The sequence below is a fragment of the Pantherophis guttatus genome, chromosome 6, assembly GCF_059756535.1.
Source record: "Pantherophis guttatus breed Tessera chromosome 6, ASM5975653v1, whole genome shotgun sequence".
NCBI lineage: Eukaryota > Metazoa > Chordata > Lepidosauria > Squamata > Colubridae > Pantherophis > Pantherophis guttatus.
The window spans coordinates 56,797,836-56,823,927 of NC_142068.1; the positions used below are offsets into that span (position 1 = coordinate 56,797,836).

The following is a 26,092-nucleotide window of genomic DNA, read 5'->3' on the forward strand; positions in this document are numbered from 1 at the left end:
TCTAAGAGTTTTGGATAACTATCATTTGGCCTCCAACCATTTTAGGGAAGGTTGTTAAGACAATTATGGCAGACAAACTTCACAGCGCTCCAGAAGAAGAAGGATATTTGGGCCTTTTTCAGGCAGGGTTCCGACCTAGATGTGGGACAATGGAATCATTAGTGAGTCCCTTGGGTGGCTTGGGTTGGGACCTGGATCAGAGCTGTGCATTGCTCTTCATCCTTTTGGATCTCTCAGTGACTTTTGATACCATCAACAATGATAATTTACGGCGCTTCTGCACATGCACAAAATCTTCTCCACATGCACAGAGCATCTGTGATGACGTCCGGGTGGGTGGGCGGAGCCTCCTGCCGACGCCGCTACCAGTTCGCCCGAAGCAGGGCAAACTGGTAGAAAACCACCACTGTCTCCATCTCTCCAGAAGCCAGAGAGGCTAGGCTAAAATGTAGCTCTGGGATGGTCTTATAGAGATCAGCCTGTGGGCTTTAGGGAAATGACTGAAAATGGAATTTTCCAGAGGGCATTATGCTACCCTGTTTTCCTTGTTTGTTGCTTTAATTGGGGTTTTCTGATGCCATTATTTGTTTAAACCATAACCTCTTATATTTTATGCACCCAATTTTGTCCGAATGCAGCAAAATATAAGTTTAATCAATTAAAAAAAAATGGGTTCATTAGTGTTCAGTCAACATGGTTAAAGCAAGCCATATAGTCTAAACTTGTAAATCAACAAGTCCTATTATTCCCAAAACCATAGTGGAGCTCAAGGTGCTAAAACGATCCACAGGCGTTGTGCCTAATTCATTTGGCTTCCATGTAATTTATTTTTGTTGTTCACTTAACAGGAACTTGTGCACATTAGAAACATAACAGCATTGGAGGAGCTGTCAAAATATTTTCACCAGCAGCTTATTTCATTAAACCAAAGCAGCAGATTGATAGTCCTGGAACGGATTATGAATCATGATGGTCTTTCCTCCGTTCAACCGTGAGAATTATAAATATTTTTTTTAAAAAACCGGACTATTTCCGCTTCCCTTTATACTCTGGAGTTGCTCCATCATCCTTACCCCAGGAAAGCATCTGAAAAACCTGATCGGGCATCCGAGTGCTCACCCACCCTTCCCCCCGCCCCACCACCCCGGACCGCCTGCATGTGCTATGCAAGGAACGGATGCTGGTGGTAAATCCCATCACCTCCCCCCCAAGCCTTTACAAAAAAAAAAAAAACTACGTCTCCCGACACGCTCAGAGGAACGAGCCAGCTGTTGAGCATAGCGCCTGCGCAATGCTGCGGAACCCGCTTCGTAGTACCACACCCCCGCGGAGGGAGGGAGAGAAGCCCGCCCATCTGAAACCTTCCCAACAGAGGAGGAGAAGGGGGGGGGCGGTGAGAGGGTGGGCTTTTCCTTTTTTTTTTTTGCTTTTACATGTAGGCGCCCAGAATGGAGTAAGCGAGATCCGCGAAGCGAAGGAGAGAAAAGAGTTTTCGGGCTGGAGGAGGGAAAGGGAGGGAGGGAGGGAGGGAAGCAGGCGGGCAAGCCAGCCAGCCAAGCCAGCGAGCAAGCGGTGGTTCTTTCTCAAGGCAGGACCTCGTCGGAGGAAGCCAGAGAAAGCAGCGCAAGAATGCCCTAAGGGCAGGGGGTTGGTTGGTGCCGCGCTGCCGTAGTCGGTGAAGCCGAAGCGCCAAGTGCCTCTCTGGAAGCTGCCCATCGTCCGCCGCCGCGCGTCCCGACCGAGCTTGTCAATGGAGCTGGAGAATATAGTGGCCAACACGGTTTTGCTCAAAGCCAGAGAAGGTAAAAGCTCGCTCGGCGCCAAGCATCTCTCCCCTGCCACCCCTCCCTTTGCCCTGTCGCATTTCGACCTGTGCGAAGCGATGCCAAGCGGCGGAGGCGGGAAGGGGATGGGGGAAGCTAAGGCGGCATCCTCCGGGTTTTGAGCGTGTGCGGTTGATCCCCTCGTTCTGGAGACGAGCTTTGGTGGGGGGGGTGAAGGCGGTGTTTCCAGCCCGGGCTTTGGTTGCGGGAAGCAGAGCCAGGCGTTCTGCTTAAGCCGGCTTGGGGGAGAAGCGGTTCCTTTCTCAAAGATTGCCACCCCCAGCCCAACTCTCCCATCTCTTTCACTCTCGCCTCGCAAACGTGCGGGATTTCGCCTTCGATTTATGGTGTTTGGAAAGGTCGGCGGCGAAGGTTCGCTTTCCACGGGTGGAAGCACGTTCTGCCAGTCCGAATAGTTCGGGCGCTCGATCGGGATCGACTCAATGGCACGAGGGGTGTGAGTGTGTGTGTGAGTGTGTGTGTGTGTGTGTGTGTATACCCCCCCCCAAAAGAGGGGGGGACCACGAGCTATCAGGAGCTCGGAGGGGTTTTCTCGTATTTTAAACCAATGTCATTAAACACGTCACTGAAACTGGCGGAGAAGAAAGGGGAGAGAGCGGTTCAAACGTAGCGAGGGCTGCAGGCAATTGCTGGATCTTGCAAACTGCACATGAAAAACCTAACCGTTTCCAACCCCCCTTCGCCCCGCAGCTGCACGATAAAGCACCGGTTAAAGAATGGAGAAAATCTGGTGCTGGTTTTTTTTTTTGTTTTGTGTGTGTGTGTGTGTGTGTGTGTTTTGCATCAGATCCTGGAGTTTGGTGCTGTGTGTGCGCATTTGCAAAATAGAACATGTATGGGGCATATTTGGAGCGGGGTGGGGTGGGGGAGAGGGAGCCACGATCTTGCTTGTCAGCCCTGGGCGATTAGCAGAATTACGGCCATTCCGAACTTCCTCCGTGTTAACGAGCGATCCTGAATCCGTTTTACAACCTTTGGTCGCCCAGGTAAGGAAGAGGGTTTCTCTGCTTCGATGACCGGATGCCTTCTGGATTTCCCTTCTTTCTTTCCTTCCTGGCTCTTCCCGAACCTCTCCGAGGAGAATATGGGCTTTTTCGGAAAGGTGATAAAGCTTAGCTCCTTGAGCGCGCAGCTTGCAGTCTTTGGAGGGGAGGTTTCATTCACTGCATTTGATGAATGAAAAAGAACAATCTCCTAGCTGGCATCGCAGGTTCCTATAATCTCTTGTAGCTGTGCTTGGATGTCTTGGGTTTAGCAAATGCTAAGGGAGTGTTTCTTATCTGGGAAATGGGGGGAGGTCTGGGATGAGCAATTGCATCTGCCTCCAGGAAAAGCTGTCCTTTTGAGGCATTTGTTTCCCCCTTGTGCCATATCCACACGATGTCTTTTAATCAAAGGGTGGGTGGGGTACTTAAAGTCAGCATCTCTCTCTTTACCTTTCCTTAACAGGTGTTTTTTTTTTTAATTAAAAAAAATAACAACACACCACCTATCTGTTTAAAAATACAGGCAAATGGTCGTTTGGTTGAAGATTCTGGTCTAAATTGGATAGGAAAAATTGGATAGATGGCTGCCTCAGGGAGCCTTTTAAGAGTTACTGAAGTAGTAGTAGAATTAATATAACTTATATACATTCGAGAAAACCGCTTCTGGTGTTTATGCGGCTGTGTCTCTTAGAGACCCTATCTAATAATCAAAAGTAATTGATCAACCAGTGAACACAGTCATTACATAATAACCCAGAAGATACTTATGAAATTAATTATTGGATATATAAAAAAAAGGTGAGGTCACATGCCAAGGGAGAAAGGTAGGAGAACAATTTGCTTTACGTGAAATGAGAATCTGATAACTGTTTCCTACAAGATCTTCATCTCCTGTGCATCCTTACATGTTGATTAAAGCTTTCAGTCCAATGTTTCCACATGCTTGAATTGAGGATTAAAAATAAATGAGTCTAATCTCAGCCCTAGTGGATCCCTAGAATCAGGCCATAGTATTTCTAAGCAAGGAAGGAAATCTAGTTGCTGACTGAATGCTAAGAGAGAAAAGTGATCACGGAACATCTGTGAGGAGCCACCTTGTGGCAGCACATTATTAGGCATTTTAGGGCTTGAGAAAAACTTCCAAACCTTATTACCGGTATATAAGATGTGTTTCTGTGTGGAATAAATATATGACTATTAGATGGTTGAGGATATAAATATTGCCTTCTTTATATTCATATAAAGAACGTAAAAAAAACAACGAATGTCTTTAATTTGTAGGGGTGCTTTAAGCAACTGGGTGATCCTCATGCAGATTTTTTATTTGTTTCTTCATTTGCTGAGTACTAGAGCAGGATTTTTCATTTTTTTTCAGATTGCAGAATCTGCTATTAAAAAAAAAAACCCAGATCCGCCTTCCCAGGTCAGATAGTGTTTTAATGGTAGAAAATTGGCTGCATTCAAGTGATTTCCTTCTTCCTTCCTTCCTTCCTTCCTTCCTTCCTTCCTTCCTTCCTTCCTTCCTTCCTTTAGTATATACCCTTAGGATTCCCTAGAATGCAGTTTGAAAAACCTGTGCTAGACAATGTGTGAAGTGAAGCTTACAAGCTGTGGGTTGTTGGGTTATCTGTTATAATAGAACTTCAAGAATGATTCACCCAGTATATTATGGTTTCTTAAAACATGCTGTTTTGACAAACCTTATGCTTGAAACATTCGCATGTTCTGTCATGTGAGTACATTTCATGCTTTTCTTACCAGGGCTGTGTAGTGAAAAAGCAATGTCTGAATTGGTTCTTGTTACCTGTCTTGATGATGGGTTTTGACTATCTCGTGACTTGTTCAAACCATCTTCAGAAATTACATATTTCTTTGATTCTATTTTATATTACTTTATTTACACAAGGTTTCTGGGCTCTGAGGATATTACCTTTTTATGGATATAAGTATTAGTGCAATCGTTGCAAAGGAAGATTACCATGAGTATGTGGAACAGAACTTGATATATGTAGTGATGAATGGGTATACTTTATCTTGTTCTATTATTTCATTTATACAAAACTATCCTGATGACAAATGTTCATAGGGTTTCTGTGCCAAGCTGTCTAGAATGTACTAAACGGCCATTTTTCCACTTTCAGGAAAGGAATCATAATTTGCTCCTCGCCTGGTCTTTTTAATCTGAATTATCTATTTTTTTTTTACCATATTTAATTTAATTTTATTGTTTTGGTTTTATTGGTAGTTCTTCCGAGAGCCCTATGTATAGTAATGTAGGATGGAAATAGATTGATAAACATTTCATTCCATGAGGAATAGATGAAGATAATTGGGAGTTCAATCTGAGATGAGCTTCAGTGACAGAGACTCTCTTAGTCTTTATGGGATTAGAACATTTTTAGTGGATTATAATTCAACATATCTGAAAGGTAACAAGAAGAACACTGGATTCAATGGTTGTAGTACATTTCTATTTTTAAAGGGTGCGTCTTTCAGTTTATAGCTGATTTCCCAATGAATTTCATACCAATTCAAAACTCAGGGTAATATATATATATATATATATCTTTGCCATCATGTTAGATCATATGTCAAAAGCTGTTTGGTGAAGTTTTTAAATTTCTTGTTTAATGTAGATCTTCCTTCGATATTTTCTAAAATGTCCAAAATTTCCAAAGGGTGTTTAGGAAATAAATCAGTCACCCTAGCACTTATTGCGCAATGGTAGTTTAGTACTTTGGTTCTGTTTTTAGAATTTATGTTTTTGATATAAACTACTGGGAATTTATTTTTTTTAGTATGATGGTATCTAAATATAATAAAAAATCTAGTGGATCTAATAATAAAATAATAAAACAACGTGTGGATCTCCAGATGTCTCTCAGTTGACAGTCACAATATATTTGGAGAGCACCAGGTTCAGAAAGGAAATATTGGAGAGTGCATTTTAGTTAGCACTTTTAAAAAATCAGTTAATGGAATGGTACTGTAATTATGGACTGCATTCTTATGCAGAGCTTTATGGACACAGGAACACCATTTCAGTTTTCAGCTGTTTTAATCGTACTATAGTTTGTTGAATTTTAGCTATAATTTGAAAGTAATTATTTCATAATTATTTATATACACAGTATATATAGGACAGAAACTATAACAATAACATGTATGTGTATATTTTTTGTATGTATATGTATGTACATATGTGTATACATACACACATAGTATAAAGAAGTAAGACAGAAATTAAAATTACTGTAACAAGAACTAACATAAAGAGAAGGGAACAAAAAAAAAGAATGAAAAAGAAAAAGACAAAGACAAAGACAAAAATGCAGAAAAAAGAAAGAAAATCTAAATAAGTTATTTCTAATTTTCTTTTACAACAGTTATAAGTACAAATGTAAATTAACCTTTTGCTCTATGGTTATAACATTACTTACATTTTTCTATAATTATTTCTTTTAATCATCAGAACCATATATCATACTTTCATTTTTCTTCCTGTTTCATGTAAAAAATCAATAAGGTTTACACTCAGTTTTAAGCTTAGGCAATATATTTTCTTTAACAAAGCTGTCAATTTGGCTATCTTCATAATCCATTCCTATATTGTGTCTAAAATTGAACCTTTCCACCTTTGTGCATATAATAATCCTACTGCAGTTATCATATATAAAAACTTCCGTGATTTTATTCCAACTGTTTATTGATCAGTCTTTAAAATCATCTATACTTTACCTGTTTTGTGTCTCTATCCAGCATGATAAAACTCTTGTTGATTACATTTCCAGCATAAATTTCTGCCTTATATATTCTACACAATTTTTCAGTGATACATACCAGCAATACATCATTTTATAAAAATTATCTTTAAAAAATATAGCAATATTTCAGTTCTTTCAACCACGTATTTTCCCACTATTCCATTTGTATATTCTAAGAAACAAATACTTGTTCTTCTGTTTCAAATTTCAATAAAAATTGATACATTTTGTCAACACATTCATCATCTGTACACAATTATGTTTCAAATTCAATCTTATATAATTCAATATCAAAAATTATTTTACCTACTTCATACTTTTCTAATAACGATACATAAGAAAACCATTGACTTGTGTATCTTTCTTCTGCCAACTCTTCTCTTGATTTTATTTTACATTCTTCTGGCAATATTCTGGTATATCAGAGTTAGTTAATCATTTATGTTTATTTATCATTTCTCCTCTGTAAAATACTTCTTGTGCTGACAACCACAAAGGTATTTTTGGGCACAACCTAGATTTATATCTATTCCATATTGTGCATATGGACTCTAACTCAAGAGCCATGGTGGTACAGTGGTTAGAATTCAGTATTGCATGCTAATTCTGCTGACTGCCGATTGCCAGCAGTTCAGCAGTTCGAATCTCACCAGGCTCAAGTTTGACTTCCATCCTTCTGAGGTCGGTAAAATGAGGACCCAGAATGTTAGAGGCAATAAGGTGACTCTGTAAACCACTTAGAGAGGGCTGCAAAGCCCTGTGAAGTGATATATAAGTCCAAATGCTAAATGCTATTGCTAACAAAATTATTTTTAAAGTTACATTAACCCTAGTTAACATAAATATCCATGTCACCCTTAAGTCAAGTCCTTCTAACTTCAAAAGCTTTCTATTTCTCACCAGTATCTATTCTTCCATCCAAACTAACCAACAAGCTGCAAAGTATCATTTCAACTCAAGTAAACCCAATTGTCCTGTTTCTTTTAGACCTTATAAAATATTTAACTTGTTTCTTTCCCTGCTACACCAATTTAGATATATATTTCAGCCATTATTTAGTTGGTACATTAGACGTCAAAACAGATATAATAGTGTGTTATATGTATGTATGTATGTATGTATGTATTTCTCTTTAGCCAGGTTCTTCCTACGTAAACCAAGATTTTTATGCAGCCCTAATTCAGTGAAATCACAATCTATTAGTTTCTAGGCTTTTTTTCTGACAGCTAGCAAACACTCTCCTGCCCATTGGGAGACTAAGAAGACTAAGATAGATCTATTTCGGACTTATAAGTCCTCATCAGTTAGCCACACCGTCACCCCATGTATCTTTCCTCTAAAGGTACAGTATTTGTTTTCTTTCCTTTTCATAGGCTTTATGTGTATTTCTCTTTAGCCAAATTCTTCCTACGTAAACCAAGATTTTTATGCAGCCCTAGTTCAGTGAAATCACAATCTACTAGTTTCTAGGCTTTTTTCCTTAGTCTCCCAATGGGCAGCAGAGTGTTTGCTGGCTGCCAGAAAAAAAGCCTAGAAACTAGTGGATTGTGATTTCACTGAACTAGGGCTGCATAAAAATCTTGGTTTACGTAGGAAGAACCTGGCTAAAGAGAAATACACATAAAACCTACGAAAAGGAAAGAAAACAAATATATACACACACACACAAGCATATATATTGCATGTAGAAAGCCATAGAATAGAATAGAATAGAATAGAATAGAATAGAATAGAATAGAATAGAATAGAATAGAATAGAATAGAACAGAATGCAGAAAATCCTAGATTCACTTTGTGATGCTTCCAAGGAGATCTGTGACATATTCTTGCCTGACATTTTTGAGATTGACTTCTGGTCTGTGTAGATAATAGCAATATCAACAATTACGTGGACAAATCTGCCCGTGTTTCTATTGTTAACTTTTGAAAAACATGCATGAGTAAGCTAACTAATTTTTCAAACACACATTAACTCCAAACTGCATTACGAACACTACTATAAAAACAAAGTTTGCCTCCTGTCTTAATCATCTTATTTTTCAGCAACTTGGCCTCATCTATCAGAATTTAAAGCAAAATACTTTTATCACAAACTCCATCATTTGCATATAATATAAATCTGAAATGCTATGTAGCCATATCATACCTGGCCAGCAAAAATCTGGATCACCACTGAATATCATCAAAGAGATGCAGAAAAACCTAACTTTTTGCTCCCATCTAGTGGTTGTCTTGGTTTTTGCAATCCAATTAGGAACTGCCTAATTCTATGAACATTAGCTTTAAGAAAAGATATTTGGTATTTTGGATATCAAAGAAAAAAATAATTGATAGAAGAAATCAATTCAGAATTATCATTTGAGAAATAAGTGACCAGGCTCAAATTACTGTAAAGACATTTTATCAATAACTCACAGTCAAGAAAAGTCTATAATGCTGGAAAAGGTGGAAAAAAAGAGGGGTAGAAGGCAACTAGGGGCAAGGTGGATCCACTTGATTACAGCAGTGATTGGGGCACTATTGAAGGACGTAATGGGCCAAATCATCCTGGAAAGAGTCTACCAGTGTGTCCCAAAGGTGCTTTCTTTCAACCATACCTGGACGACTGAGAATCTCCATAGATGTATACCTGTGTGGTCGCTAAGATTCAAAACTAACACATAACTGGGAGGTGGGGAATCACTCAACATATCTATAAAATAATGTACTGCACACACATATAAAAGCTCAATTGTAGGTGTTAGGAAGAATAAACCAAGTTATGTAAAAAAGATTTTAGAAGTCCCAATGTTTTAAAATGCACTTGTGTAGACACTCAAGATAACCGCTTGTTTAGAGGCGATCGAGTTTGAAAAATGAGTGTTGTAGTGCTCACATAGCTTCTAGACTATTTCTGAGAAATAGATTAGAAGATTAATGTAATAGAGGGAAAGATTCATCTTTTCCATTTTTGCTTCTGCCTTCCAGCTTAAATACAGTAGCTTAATACAGAGTAGAGTAGCTTAAGTACAGAGCTAAATAACTGGAGAAAATAGTTCATAAATTTGAAATGAATAAACCCGTTTAACTTAATCCCATTGTGAACAGGATGTTTTATATAGCTAATCTTTATTGATCTATCAGAAAATGCATAGTTTATAAAATATTGTTCAAACACAATTACAGTAAAGAAATAGCAATGTCCTACTGCCCAAACTTCATTTTGGAAATCCTTCTATAACTGTTCTCAGTTTTAAATTGGGCTGGCAATCCTTGAACTGCAGAAGACCTATCTGCATGCCCCTGGGAGATCCCAGGACATCTCGTAATAGATTAGGGTCAGCTTTTGGGAGTTCTTATTTTGGATAAATTATGGGACAGAATTGAGACATTTTGATCATACTGTGTCTATTTCGGTGACATACCACCATCCCCACCCCTTATGGCTCAGAAGCAGGAAGAAACAAGAAACAACAATATGGTCTGCAGGTTGGAAACTGTTGCCTACTTGTTTGCTCAACCAAAATGTAAATTTTAGCTTAGCTTGACCTATGAATTCAGCCATTGTGATTTGTCCGCCAGAGTTTATGGTTTGATGAATATTAATCTCTAGTCCTTGTGCTTTCTTCTCAAGCCATAATTAAATAAAACATGACCCGATGCAATTTGTAAGCCTGGTCATTATGTTTAACAATAAACTTTACAAGTGTTTTCTGGAATGTAAGCTGTGAGTAGTCATTATTGGCAGTGTTTACTCTCAATAACTGAAGAAATTGAAAGCAGTTTCCATTACAGCTTCTGAAACTGAATACAGCTTTAGTAGAATGGTTTTAAACTTCATCTAATGGGAAAGATATGAGATCAGTCTTCTTGTACTTAAACTGTCAAGTTTATTTGTCTTCATTTGTCAAAAGCTGATATCTCTTCATATGTTAAGTTCTATTAGCTTAAGTATCAAGTGATTGTACAGTATGTACAAATATCCTATCCATGATGTAATAGAAGGGGTGAAATGCATGTAACGCATTCACATCTATGCAACTATCCAGCTGCTAATTCTCTAATAATGTTGACGTAGAGTCAATAACCTAAGGAATAAAAAATAAAATAACAGTATGGATGATTTGACACAGACTCAGCAAGCTTGTTTATGATAAACTTTTCTAGTAAAATATTTTTTAAAACTTTGTACTTTGACTATAGTTTTCAGAAGGATAACTTCACAAGACTTTTGCTATCATCTGAAGAAGAAGACTGTAGGTCCTGAAAGCATATGCTGTACTTAATCATCAGAGCATCTCAACTGTTTTTACCTATATACTTCTCCATAAGAAGTGAAAATGAATTGGAATGTTGTGTATAATATTTATCATGTGGCACAAGCTTTGCAGCCCCAGGGCCACTTAACACTAAAATCCGGATGCGGATGCTGACCTTTCCAGACAAGAACTTCTAACAAAATATTTGATTTATCTGAAGAGAAAATAATAGAATGCATGATGAAAGGATAATCATAATACGGTTTATTATAATTAAATAGAATTGAAATACATTTAGTTCTTGCCTGGGCTTTATCTGCAACTTTCTTTGCCTGTGGTCCTAAGTTAAGGGGAAAAACAATATTTGTGATCTAGTGCTTCTGTTTTCTGAAGGAAGGTTTCAACACTCCATCCTGGCCAAGATATTACATCACAGCAGGATGCAGAATTTCTGCAATCCTTTTTTAAAGTCAGTGCCTTTATAGCATGTTTTTTACAAGATTGTGTGGTTTGAGTAGAAGAGCTGCAGCCTTCCAAAGCTGTGTGTTCATTGGATGGTAGTTCTGCAAGACTTTGCATGGCTAAAAGAGAAGCCAGACCTATACAGGAAAGCAGAATTTCAAATACTCCATTTCAACCATATATCTCTGTAGAGATATAAGCATTATTGGGCTTGAAGGGGTTATAAAGCAAGTAAAATCCCATGAGACTACCAAATCCAGACATGGTAGTCTTTATAGATCATCTGTGTTGATTCCAGTTCTGTCTAGCATCTATTTGGGAAGACTTCCTGAGTGTTCTGTGTTAATAGCAAGGTTTGGTCTTTAACATAAAGAATCATATTATATAGAAGTAGATGAACTTATTCTTGGAGCTGAGAAATAATTTTTTAAAATGCTTATCCATTCTGGAAAAAAATTCAGCTGTATGAAATATTCTATTTTCCCCAATGTTGTGCTTCTAAGTTGTTATAATACCCATTGTTTTGCAATATAGAATGAGGATTAGGTGAATTGGAACCATTTAGAATATGCTATCCTTTAATTTCAGTTCCAGTTCATTTATATTTAATGCATGCAGCAAAAGCCTTGCTTTGCCAGTCAGTCTCTTTGAGCCCAACTCACCTCACAGCTCTTTTGGATTAAATAGGAGGAGGAAGGAGTATTAGGTATGCTCAACATCCGGAGTTATTTATAAAATTTAAAAGGTAGGAAACAAATAAATAAAATATGCATGTCACTTTAATGATGTTCTTCAATATTGGATTTGAAAGCTTTCTACAAGAAGGAGTTGTCACATGCCAATGGCAGGAATGAAAACTTCAAGAATTGAAAATTGCCAGGAGTTGTCCTACTATGAGATTAAAGGTAATTTCTTCACACCACCATTGTGTGGCAGCTTGTCATTGTGACAGCTGATGAAACAGAGGTTCATCATTTTGATCCAGAAACAAAGCACCAGTGCATGGAATATCATTACAAACCTTTACCTGCAAGGAAAAAAAGATGTTCCATAGCTTGGTTTCCCACAGCTTCCCTGTAGCAGGAATTATGGGTTTTTTAAAAAAATTCAATTAGTGTTATTCATATAAATTTCCTTGAAGCTAGCACCACTATCGACACAAAGCAGTACACTGTATTATTAAAAACTTTGATTAAACAATATTTGGAAATACAAGAAGGAGAGTGTGCTGCAACATGACAACACGAGACCTTGTACTTCCTGAGCCACCCAAGAGACAATTGCGAAGTGAGACCAAACCATTTTATTTCAGCTGCATACAGTCTTTGGTGCCATGTGAGTTCCAACTTTTCCTACAAATGGAGAAATATCTTCATGAACATCTGCTGGACCTGGTTGAAGACACAAAATGTGGAGTGAATTTGTGATGGCTTGAAGAAGCTAGTTCATTGTTGACAAAAGTGTAGCTAGTAGTGGTGTTTATGTGAAAAAATAAATACAGTTAACAAAAGAATTCATTTTGAAGCTTTGTGTGTGTGTGTTTCATTAATTAAAATATTCCTATGTAACCTAAATTATGGGGGTGGAGACGTTACTTGTCATGCAACCCTTGTACAATCCATGAATTCTGTGGCTATACCACTTCATTCCAAAAAGGCTAAGCAGGAACAGCAGCAGCTGATTGAAAATATGTCTGTTCTTATCTGATGTGGTGGCAACTCTTTCTAAATTTGGTTTTATCTGTTTTGCACACAAACAGAACATGAGCAATTAGCCAACGAGCTTTGCAGCTGCAAAACACCCTCTGTCCATGTGGAAAAGTCTACTGATGCGTGAACAACTGGAACTAATTAAAGTCATTCTTTTCATTACGGAGTGATGTAAAGAATGTGGTCAAAATGACAACTGCTCGAACCAACAAATATTTAAGTCTCATGGAATTTCTAGAAGTTTTTTTTTTTTTAAATAGATGGAAGAATCTTTTTTCCTGTGCATGCATGACTTATGAGGCTATATCTCTACGATTCACTGCTCTAGCTTTTTCAGAAGTGTAAAGGAAAGCATTACAGCTTTTTGATCAAAAGCAGCATGGTGTGATTACTCAGAGCTGGCATCAGCACTGCCTGCTGCAGGGGTTATTCAGGTGTCAAACCAGATTTGCAACCTTTGGCCTGCTTCCTCTTTTTTAGAAGGCAAATAATTTGTACTCATGTCCTGGCTTTACAGGACAGTTGATTCTTGCTATGCAACTGGCTTCCTTCCAGAGTCTGCCTGGGAACACTGGAAACTGCCTCAGACTATTTATCTAGTAGCCCAATATAAATGTTTCTCTCTGATTAGCAGGAGCTCTCTGAGGAAATTTAAATGATTTTCTCCTTATATATAGTATGTGGTGCATTAGGTAGCAGTTACACTTAAGAACTTCTGCATATAAAATGGGGGCTTCTTCATTTTGGATTTCTCTAAGGGTCAATTTACTGACAGAATCTCACTCTCAACCATCCTTTTTAAATGATGGAAAAGGTTATGTTAGATAATTCTGTGATAAAATATGAGTTGTCTTGAGACTACCAAATCCAGACATGGTAGTCTTTATAGGTCACCGGTGTTGAATTCCAGTCCTGTCTAACATCTATTTGGGCAGACTCCCTAAGTGCTCTATGTTAATAGCAAGGTTGGGTCTTTAACATAAAGAATCATATTATGTAGAAATAGATGACCTTATTTTTGGTCCAGATACACTGCACTATATATGGGAACTGATGGATTCATGATATTTACTTGACTCCCTTTTGTGTTACCTTCTTCAGCCAAAGACTTAAATTTTTGTTTCCTGTGATTTGGAGCTGAGAAATAATTTTTAAAATGCTTATCCATTCTGGAAGGAATTTTCAGCTGTATAAAAGTATTATTCCTCTCCCCCGCCCACACACAATGTTGTGCTTCTGAATCATTTTTGCATGTATGTGTGTATGTATGTATGTATGTATGTATGTATGTATGTATGTATTGTATTGTATGGCATAAATAATGAAAACTTTTGCAATATAGATTAGGGATGAGGTGATTAAAACCATTTAGAAGAAGCTATCCTTTAATTTCAGTTTCAGGATATTTATATATATATATATTTTTTTTTAATTTGATTTATATGCCGCCCTTCTCCGGAGACTCAGGGCGGCTTACAATGTGTTAAGCAATAGCCTTCATTCTTTTGTATATTTTATACAAAGTCAGCTTATTGCCCACACAAACTGGGTCCTCATTTCACCTACCTTAGAAAGGATGGAAGGCTGAGTCAACCTTAATTTAATGTATGTAGTCAATTTAATGTATGTAGCAAAATTCTGGCTGCTCCAAACCTGCTATTTGCCGTATATAGTATTCATGGTATTGTGAAAAATACTATTTTCCAAGCCAGTATTTTTGGAATTGCGCCTCTTAATTTAGCGGCAAGATTTTGTAGTTCAAGGAAATTAAGGAGAAGATACATGATCTCACTTATTTTGGAAAGTGAGAGCTTGGAAAATGCACAAAGAAGAGCAGCTAAAACAATTAAGGGCCTGGAGACGAAAACATATGAAGAACGGTTGCAGGAATTATGTATGGCTAGTCTTGAGAAAAGAAGGACTAGGGGTGACATGTAGTATTTGAGGGGCTGCCACAAAGAAGAGGGGGTCAACTTATTTTCCAGAGCACCAGAAGGCAATACAAGAAACAAGGGATGGGAACTAATCAAGAAAATAAGCAACCTGGAATTAAGGAGAAACTTCTTAACAGTGGGGACAATGAACCAGTGGAACAGCTTGCCTTCAGAAGTTGTGGGTGCTTTATCACTGGAGGTTTTTAAGAAGAGACTGGACAGCCACTTGTCTGAAATCGTAGGGAGTTGGACTGGAAGACCTCCAAGGTCCCTTCCAGGTCTGTTCTGATTGACTGACTTGGATGTTGGCAACTTTTTGAATTAAAAATTCTATTTCTGAGCTCCAGGGGTTGCTTTTTCTTCAAAGTGTACTGGGGGGAAAAATCAGCTGGAAAGAAAGGAGTTGGGATCACACATTGCTATAACCACAGTTGTTGAGGCAAAGTTGTTAAATAAGTTATAATAGAGTTTCCATATCACTCTAATCCATAAATTATGGTTTATAGACTAGAAGGACTGAATTCCCACATCACATAAAGTCAATAGCAACAAGCCCCATTATAACTAATATATGAACTCAACACATTTCTTGATTGTTTTTTGTCTGGCTCTTTGTTTCTGAAAACAAAAACTATAGCCAGGATATTTTTGCTCTGGTTCTTAATCAGTCTCATAATTCAGTCTCCAGGTAGCATTAACTGTTTTAAGAGATGTCTATAAGAGCTTGATATATCTTCCATATGAAAATACTGCTTGTAAGACTGACACAATATTAACTCAGAATGTAACAATGATTTATAATCCAAGCTTCTCACCCCCAAAGGTACAATACTGTATCCTGTGATCACTGAAGCTAATCTCATCTCACCTCACCTTTTGTTTGTTTGAAACCTGCTTATTATATAATTCACAGGTGTTTTTTGTCCATTCCAGGTAGTGGGGATAGGCGGCGGCTGATATTCCCGCCACCTGGAACGGGCCAAAAATGGGACATGCAGAGGCCAAAAACAGGGCACACAGAGGCCAGAAAGGAGTCATGCGGAGGCCGGAAACGGGACGTGTTGAGGTGGCAATAGGCAGTAGCAGTGATGGATGGCAATGGCAGTGATGGGCGGTGGCAATCCCCGCAGCCTGGAACAGCTGATAGGAAGTATTCCGGGAGGCCAGTCACCAGTCAGCAGCTTGTGCTAAATCAGTCTGTGCTGAAGTTGACCAGGCTGTTTGCTGCTTGCTGCGAGGAGGTAAATGGCTGTGAGGCAGATTTTTTCCCCCTTGTTTTCCTCCCCAAAAGCTAGGTGCGTCTTATACTTCAGAGCTTCTTATAGTCCGAAAAATGCTGTAAATTAAAGAAAACAACAAAGAGGCATGTTTTACAGTTGGTGTTCTGAAGGATACAGGCAATGCCAGTTTCTTAAACAAGAAAATATGCCTTGCCAGTGTTATGTCTCATTTCATGAAGAGGGCAAATCCATGGAGCCTTCAGGATTTCTCCTATCTGATATACTTTGAATGTTGGCTTGGCGGAAAAGTCTTCCATTTCTAACCCTCAAGGCTTTGGAGGAAGTATTATGGAGAAGGTGTCCTTGCTGGAAAAAGGCTGTTCATCATGACTTTCACCAAAAAGAAATTACAATGAAGGTCTGAGATAAGAGATTCGCTGAGGGTAGCCTTTTTTACTTCCTATCCAAATGTATTGGACATTGTCTGATATATTGACCAAATCTATTTCATAGGCCAAAATTCATCAGAGACCAAATAAAGCAAACAATAATAATGTTGTTCCAGCCTCACACAGTTGGTAATACACAGTGCTGTAGAAAATTTCCAAAATGAACTTTTGGAAAGTGTTTTTACGTCAGGTTACTGACCATTTCTCTAAGGCTAACTTGTACAGGGTGATTTGCATTGGAAAATGTTCTGATGTAAATTAAAAATTATCCTGCGTAATTAGTCTATGTAGTTTTTTTTTTCTCTTGCATAAGAATTTTTCTCTGGAGAATTTTCCAGTTCAAAAATTTCTGAAAACCCACATCATTGTGCAGTAAAGTGACAGACTTGGCAGATCATTTCAGCTCTATTTAACTAAAATCCCAACACCAACTGTAGATCTTTACTTCAACAGAATGTCTTAAGTAGTTTGCTTAAAATGCAACCTGTTCTTCTACTTGGCTACTTTTCTTTGGTGGTGCCCAAACATAGTTTAATTAGAGCCAAGGTTAAATAATACTTTGAGGGCTAAGAGTCTGTCCTGGAAACAGAATGCCTTTGGACATGAGTAAAATGTCTTTTTATTACCATTTCATGCATCTTTGTTTATGAGATATGGTTTCAGGATACAGCTTGGTACAATGTGGTATAATGGAAAGAGCACAGTAGAAGCAGTGTCAATATTTCAGTGATTATGCTTTAAGCATGTTACCTCAGTTCTTCTCAACCTGTGTTCCGCGGACTCCAGGCGGCTACACTGTTATCACATGGGGTCCGCGATTTAAATCTTGAGTTAAGCCTTGGGGGTCTTTAGCTATGTTCTGTGGCCACAAAAGGTATTTAAAAGGAGTCCGTGGTGAAGAAAATGTTGAGAACCACTGTGTTACCTGTTAGCAATTTTATCACTGCTACCACTTTGACCTCTATATTGGGGGAAGGTGAATAAGACTTCAGAAATAAATGTCATTGTCTGACTTATTGAAGTAGCTTAGTACAAGGAAGGTTTTTAATCCATAAAACATCACATATGCTCAAAGGAAATATCAAGGCAGGTAGCAAGCAAAACCAATAAGTCTCATGAAACCTGCAAACATAAGCAGATGTAATCTAATGTAAATTATGGATACACTTATAGGATGAATTAGGTGGCAGCAATATCTTTCAGAATCCTTTTGTGTCTAGGCTCTATAGAAATCCCATGGAAATATTAAATTTAAGTCTTCAGATAATAAGTTACTCCTGTTAGGAATGTGCAGCTTCCATTTGGTTACCTAGGGTATTTGAGCAACGTATTGAGACCCTTATTTGAAGTGGGTGGCCCTAGGAATGCTAGGAGAATTCATAAGTTTCAAGGAAGGGAATAGGTGCCTTGTGCCATTGCAGGAAGCCTCATTTCATGCCACAGTTCTTATGGCTGCAAGACAGATTGTGGAACTCCAGAAGACAAGATTAGGAGCTTCTTTCCAAGGAGATGGGCAATAACTACACTGTGATTCTTCACACATGGCTGAAGTTGATTTCTTTTAAGATAATGTCACCTATGGACTAGAAGGTCATTTGGTACCTTTCAGACATTATAAAAGGTCTCATAATGGTGACTACTGTGATCCACTTCAAGAGATTCTACAAATGAATTTAGCAACTAAATGAACAGCTAACACCTCTGAATTGCATATAGCAATTCACAGATCTTGCCAAAGACCTCCACTTGATCACCACTTACATACACATACACACACAAATATATACAACCTTCCCTAAGTACCCCTATGTCAAACATTGTAACTAGTTAGTAAACAAGTATGACTTCAGGATTCATTGCTAATTACTCTGGAGACCAAGCTGCACAGGTGGCTTCCATACTTCAGTTGGAGTTATAATTTTCCCAAATACCATGTCCAGGGCAATCTCCTAATAAAATAGAGTATAGATTTGTTATCCAAACAGAAATTAGAATCTTTTTTAAAAAATTATTGTTGTTTTTGTTAAGAGCATTTTTTTTAAAATTTGATTTATATGCCACCCTTCTCCGGAGACTTAGGGCGGCTTACAGTGCGTTAAGCACTAGCCTTCATACTTTTGTATATTTATACAAAGTCAGTTTATTGCCCCCACAAACTGGATCTTCAATTTACCTACCTTAGAAAGGATAGAAGGCTGAGTCAGTCTTGAGCCTGGCGAGATTCAATCTTACTTTAATTGCAGACAGCTGGTGTTAAATTACAGTGCTCTGTCTGTTGAGCTATCCAGGCTCCTGATTTTCATCTGGAACAGATTAGATTTTCACTAAGGTGCACCTAAATTGATAGAACGTGACTCATGAAGAACCAAAGACCTTTCAGAAAAACACCACACAATCGTGTCCCAAGCTATCGGACATGTTCACTGAGGAACTAATGGGTCTCACCAGCCAGCCTTGATTATTCCAGAATGCAAGGTCTTCTCTGTGTAAGAGGAGTAGATATGAACTGTAAGAAGCACCATAGGAAATATATCTACCTACTAATTACCTATATCTACCTACTTTTTTTTAAATCAAAAACAAAAGTCTAAGAGAAGAAATTACCCCCAACCTGGACTTCCTCAAGCCAGGTTTACTCTTTTACTGCCTCCTCATTTGAAGCATCACACAGACTAAATAGTTGTTGGAAAAAACAGTTGTAACTGGCATTTTGTCTTTAGCGACTACTTAGGCACATATTGCTAGGCTTTTTTTCCCCATATTTCCAGTATAACTTGGGGGGGAAGAGGAGGAGGGAGAAGAAGTTTGAATTAGTACTGGGAATGTACCAAATTTGACATAATAATGCTGTCTTGATTATTAAACTACAAGTCACATAATATATTGCCATTGAACATATTGGGTACTGTTGATTGAAGTTGACATCTCGGATTTTGAAGGGCACAATGTCACAGCACAGTTAATCCTATTGTTTTCCATTATCCACAAACATCAATAAGCAGAAGGTGTGATTGCCAGCTGTTCTTCCCAACCATTTTTGACTTGCTTGTTTGTTCTGATTATTCAACTAGCCATCCACAATATGAACATTCTCCAGTTATGTGAACTTCAGCTTCAGAAATTCCTCAACCAGCAGGGTCATTACTGACAATTCTGGGAACTGAGACCACTTATTAGAAAATGTGTGATTACTAACACAGATTATTAATGAGGTGCATACTGTGGTAGTGATGTGGCTGCCTAGACTAACTGGCATGGCTGAAAGAGGCCACCTTACTCACACTAAACTGAGCCACGGTGGTGCAGACGACTTCTGCTGACTGCTGGCTGATTGCAATTTGGCAGTTCAAATCTCACCAGGCTCAAGGTTGACTCAGCCTTCCATCCTTTCGAGGTTGGTAAAATGAGAACCCAGGGGAAGTTCTTAGGGGAAATATGCTGACTCTGTAAACTGCTTAGAGAGGGCGGTAAAGCATTGTGACACAGTATATAAATCTAAGTGCTATTGCTATGCTACTTCGGGGGGGGGGGAGCAGGCTGTACTGCAAGTGGCCAGCATGGAAGGCACCCAACATTGGCATTGAAGTGCAGAAGAGCAGCTGCAGATTATCCTTGTAGTAAGTGCAGCTGTAGCACTGAAAGCATAAGATGATGTTTTGGTCTATAGATTAAAGTTCTGTTGTTGTGATCGGACCACCTTGATTCATACAGAATCCAAACAATGAGTCCAATCTGTTGCATATATGAAAACAGGATCATATCATTTTGAAGATAGGAAAAAAAAAGGACAAAGCATGACAAGAATTAATTAGCAAACGATTCTAATTCTAACCTGCCTCCCTAATTACCAAGGGGCTCATGTGAGCTGCCCCCAAGCCTCTTGCCAGTAAGAGCCTGAGCAATAGGGGTTCATTGAGATTCTTCAATCAATTCACAGAAATTATAGGCAGGTCCAGGTAAACCTACTTCCCAATGCCAAAGCTGTGATGAAAAAAAACAGACTATTTTGGCGGGGTCAGTAGCCTGTCTGTCCAAAATACCACTACCCAGTCAACTTTCTAAAGCATTTTTAAAAGGTGGAGAGCATAAGACCATTTTAGGATCAAAATATGCTCCCAAACCTATGGCAGTTGCAACTTGCTTAGAAATGTGATGTGAGCCAGAGATGGCAAGCTGTCTATGTAAATGTATTACATCACTAATCGTACTCTTCACCACACTAATATACATTAATTTTCTTCATTGTGGCTTTACTAAGTGCTATGCAGTGTTGTGGAGAGGATAAAAACATCTCTTCATTGTATTATCAGAGTTTCTGTTATGTGTCGCCTACGCTCATCAAAAATCCTGTCTCTAATTTCAAACTATCTGGAAAATGTATTTCATAGAAGGATTATTTTCAAGGAGGAAGAAGAAAATTATGCCTCAGATTCAGTCTGTTTTTAATGCCATATGTTAGATGCAAAATTAATATTGTGGATGATTTAGTAGGAGGCAAAAAATGATGGTATTGTTGTGAGGGGTGATTTCCTTGCAGAATCTTACTCCTTATCTGAAGGTTTGAGGTTTAAATGTAGGAACAATTAATATAATATGGCACTTCCAGTTCCCTATTTGATTCTTCTTTTAGAAATTCCCATCAGCTTCCTTGCTTACTTCCTGCTTTTATTCTCTGGGCAAAAACTCTACTGTGTCCTGAATGAAAGAAAAATGTGTGTTTTCAAGCTATATTGCAGCTGTTGAATCTATAGATGCTACTTTCTTTCTACACTTGGTATAGAAAAGAAGTCCACCATGTAAGACTGCCAGAAACATGGATGTGGCTGCCAAAATCCTTCCAAAAGTGCCACAGAATTGTACTTATTTTATAAAGCATTTTACATTCCATGTTTCTAATTTAATATAATGTTATACAATTTAAGTATGTTGCTTCCAGTTGCCTCAAATCTAACTTGAATTAAGGGATTACAAGGTTGTAAAAAGGGAGTTACTTAATTTATGTTAATATTATTCAGATGGTTGTGCTTTTTTTTTAAATAGACACTACCTCTTCATTGATGCTGGCCCTGCTATCTCTTGGCCCATCAGTCAAAGCCAAGAGTTGCTTTGAGCCTAAATGTTGCCTCCAAACTATAAGCAAAAATTACCACATCAAGGTGGTGGAATATGGATTCCAAACAACGCAGAGAGAGCAAATTCCATGGTGTGCTAAAGATGTAACCTGCAGCGACCATTTGGAGAATTAATTCTTCTGCTGTATCTAGGATTCCAGAATATTTTAACACAGTGGTGGTCAATCTTTTCTTCACCATGGACCCCCCCCTTTTAAGTAACTTTTGTGACCACGACTACATGGTCAGTGCTAGGGCGTGTCAAATTTTTCAACTTTCAATTTCCAAACATTAGGGGTGCTCAAAAATTGTGACATGCCTTGGGGATCGTAAAGATACTTTGCTTACTTTAATATGATTTAGATGTGCTCAGTAAGTGACTACATAAATATCGTAACTTTTTAACATTTTGTTTGTTTCATGGCCCCAAGAGTTAACTCAAGATTTAAATCATAACATTTCTTCAAGCAGCTGTGATCCCCCTTTGCGGACCTGTGACAACATCAGGCCCCCTCAGGGATCCATAGGTTGAGGACCAGTATCTTAACACATTCAGCAAAATGGAGCTCACCTCTTTTCTTGACTGTTGATTCCACAGCTGAATGGCAATTCCGACTTGATAGCATTTACCAATATTCAATGAGAAGTTGTTTTTTGAGAATTGATATCCATTATTCTGTGCCTTGCACTGTTGAGCAAGGCTTGCTATTCTTCTGTGTAACATTACTATCAGATGTTTGAAATCAATTTATTCTACCACCAACCAGCCTTCTCTCTTAGGACTAAACATTCCTAGTTTCTGCCATTTCACCTTGCAAGACATCTCCAAGCAGCATCCTTACTGCCTTTCTTTACATTTTACACTTGTTCCTGGTTTGTTGACTGGCACAGGCCTAAGAAAATATATATATTAAACTTTATCTTCCTATTGCCTGGTTTCACCATCACCATTTTTGTGGAAGCATTGGAAAGCGCATTTCATCTGAGTGGGATACAGTGCTATTCTCCGTTTTAGCTCATGGAAGTTTCTTGAATCATTCTATATGGCGTGGCAATTTAAAAACCAAAACAAAAGATATCTGTGTAGATTCTCAGTCATTCAGGTTATAGTTGTCTCAAAAGTGGTTTTTCAAAAGGCAACTGGTCTGTTTTCTTTCCCTGAGGAAGAAGTTAAGACACCACCTATCTCCTGTCTACAACACAATCCTTTCTGCAGTTCCAAGAAGATTCCACTCCCATTTGCACTCTGATACAGGTGATCCTGAGAGCACAGGTGAACTTCAAAGTGGCATCAAGAGCTCTCAGGGAGAGTACTTACAACTAGTTGACAGCAAAGAAATATGATCCTTCCAACCCCTCCCCCATCTTGTCAAAACTAATCCTTCCATTGCTCCTACCATCCTGCCAGAACTGATGAAGCTTCTTGGATGAGAAGCAAAACATCTTCCTCAGGGGAGAAAAAGACATCCCAGTTGCTTTTTGAAAAAAAAAAAAACACCTTTTGAGAAAAAAACAAAAGATCTTTGTTTAAAAAATTCTGGATCTAGATATTGTGGGCTTACAAGGGAGTAAAAACAAAAGCCATGAGATGTACTGTATGGTGTATATATTGTGTATTCTTTAGTTTCTTCTTGAGATTAACCATTTGTAAAATTGCGGCTGTTCTGATTGCTTCTCTTCCTCCACTGTGTATGTCGCAATACGTATAAGCCTGGCATGTGGTGCGTATCTGTGGATGTATTGATAGAATCTCTGTCCCATTTCCTGACCTAGTAAACACTTTTGGTATATATTGGGAATCTGGAGGCCGTTCTTAAGTGACATGACGTCTGTTTTGTGGCCAAAATAAAAAGGGTTGTCTACAATACTTTGAGAAGAGCTGGTAAAGCCTCACCATTAGCATTTCATTTATCTGTGCAAGGGGCTTCTGCCAAAATCACAGAGTGACAAATCAGTCAAAGCAAAATGAGCATCGAGGGGTTGCTGCAGCAGTTGTTTTAAAAACAGCAACTTGTGAATCAAATGTGTGAAAACACAGCCTTGGCTGTGAAAGAAATAAGTAACATCCAGTGAATCTTAAATCGTCGTAAATGTGTATGTGGAATTATCAGGAGTAAAATGGTGAAAAACCATATGATAGCCAAAGTTAATTCATTTTACCTCTTCTGCACTTGTATTTGGATGTAGCTAAATGTTCTTTTATTGCTTATTTTGTCTGAAATAGAAAAGCTATATAAGAAGAATATTCTGGCATTTACCCTTGACTTTTAAAGGATAATAATGATGTCAGGCAGGCCCTGCTTAATAAAATTTATCCTATTATTATTTTGGGAGAAAAGAAATCAGAATTGGAGGTAGGGATAAAAGAATGAATACAATAAAGCAAAAGGGCAAAGTATAACCCAGCATTTGCATTGCTGCTAATAACTTAAAATAACTTTGGATCAATTTAAGAGTAAGCCAACACATCTTTAAATTTTATTTTTCATTTAGGGATCCCAGTTCTATGAACAACAAAAAGCTGTAAATTGAAACTGTTATAAAAGCGATTTCTTCCCACTTGGCCTGAGTGAGATTTCCGTTTGGTGGAATTTTTAGTGTTTATGTTGTTCTGGCAGGAAGATACACCCTGAGAAATAAATACAGCTAGTCCTTGACTTATGACCACAATTGAGCCCAAAATTTCTGTTGCTAAGTGAGACAATTGTTAAGTGACTTTTGCGCATTTCAGACCTTGCCACAGTTAAGTGAAACACTGCAATTCTGCTAGGAAGTGAATCAGGCTTTCCCATTGACTTCGCTTGTCAGAAGGTCACAAAAGTGATCAAGATGACCTTGCGACACTGCAACCGTAATAAATATGAGTCAGTAGCCAAGCACCTGAATTTTGATCAATGACCATGGGGATGTTGCAAATCGTAAGTCTGAAAAATGACTGTTGTTGTAAGTCGAGGACTATCTGTATTTGCTGAAGAAGGCAAATGAATATATGGAGTATTTTTTTAGAGTGGATATGCTGGGATATATAAAACAAAAATAATTTGTTACCATTACTAAGAATCCTGTCTATAATTTTACTCTTCTACTTTGGGGTTTGTTTAATTCTGGGTACACAAACTGCCTCCCAAATTTTCCAATTAAACTCTAGTATTTGTGGGCTGGATGGGTAACCACACCTTCATCCCATATCCCACAGTTATAATTAATACTTTCTGTGGATGTACCATTCAAGTTAACATTTTCCTTTTGTATAAGGCTGTGATGTTTTGTGCTTTATATATAATAATCTGTAATGAAAGTGTTCTGTGCAATTATGTAATGAAATACAGCAATTGATATAGTCAAACATTTCTGAATATCATAATGTGCATATTAATATTGGTTTTAGATGTTTTGGAATGTAAGAGCTTTTTTTTAAATGTAATATTTGTTTTTTCTAATATTGTTTTCTGAAGAGCTAGGAATTATTTCACTGTCTGCCTTCTACAACTGTATGACTGGTTTTACTGAAATCCTCATTTCACCTTTAATTTTGTGCCAGATGAATAACACCATTAAATAAACTGACCAGTTCATAATGTTCTTGTCCTACTTCAAAATTCAATTCCACTGCCAGGCCCTGCAACTTATGGTCATATCTCATTTTTTAATGTTTTAGTTTCTTACATTTGCAGCTCCATCAAACGTGTATTTATTTAGAACCAAGTTGCACTAACTCCATTTGGATCATCTTCTAGTAAACATATTCAGGAAGATAGACTTAAGCTGAACACAAACTTTAGATTTATGTTTATATGGGGGAAACAGTTTTCCCTTGATCATTACATCTTTGGCATTCAAACTGGAAAACTGGAAAACTGGTAAAACAAAAGTTATCTTCCACTCTAGCAGTATTGTGATAAAATGAAAGTGGTAGACTTCAGTAGAAATACATTCCAACTATTGCTTTGATTTTTGGGTTTGAAAAGAAGTAACTATCAAAAAAATATTCCCTGTGCCAAGTTCCTTGAGTAGTATATAAAGGAATGTTCAGTCAAATTACTTAATCTCAAAAGTATTTCACAACTTTTTCCTTCTAACTTGGAATTCAAAAAAGAACAAAAAAGAGTCCATGCACATGGAACTAAATTTTGGCTTCATTAGAATATGGTGATTTATGTAGACAATCACATATTAACTCTGGCATTCATCCTGAAGGCTGGTAAGTAGGGCTGAAATACATTGATTTGTTACATGTTTATAAAGCAGCCTGTTTTCAATTTCCTTTATGGATTGCCTGAAGAAATAGAACACCACGTTAGTTGAGCCAGAGGCATTCAAGACTTATCTTGCATGTATCACTCAGAATCATAAAGTCAGTATTAATTTTAGAACA

The 26,092-nt window shown here is 38.0% G+C and overlaps 1 protein-coding gene across 1 annotated transcript in view; it reads left to right on the top strand.

Moving 5' to 3' along the window:
- Positions 1 to 1,346: 1,346 nt before the first annotated feature.
- GRK5 (G protein-coupled receptor kinase 5) overlaps positions 1,347 to 26,092 on the top strand; it is a 148,607-nt gene continuing 123,861 nt past the window's right edge. The window contains exon 1 of the mRNA XM_034440262.3: positions 1,347 to 1,802. Within this exon, the coding sequence (XP_034296153.1) occupies positions 1,751 to 1,802 (52 nt within the window). The 5' untranslated portion in view covers positions 1,347 to 1,750. The remainder of the gene's footprint in view (positions 1,803 to 26,092) is intronic.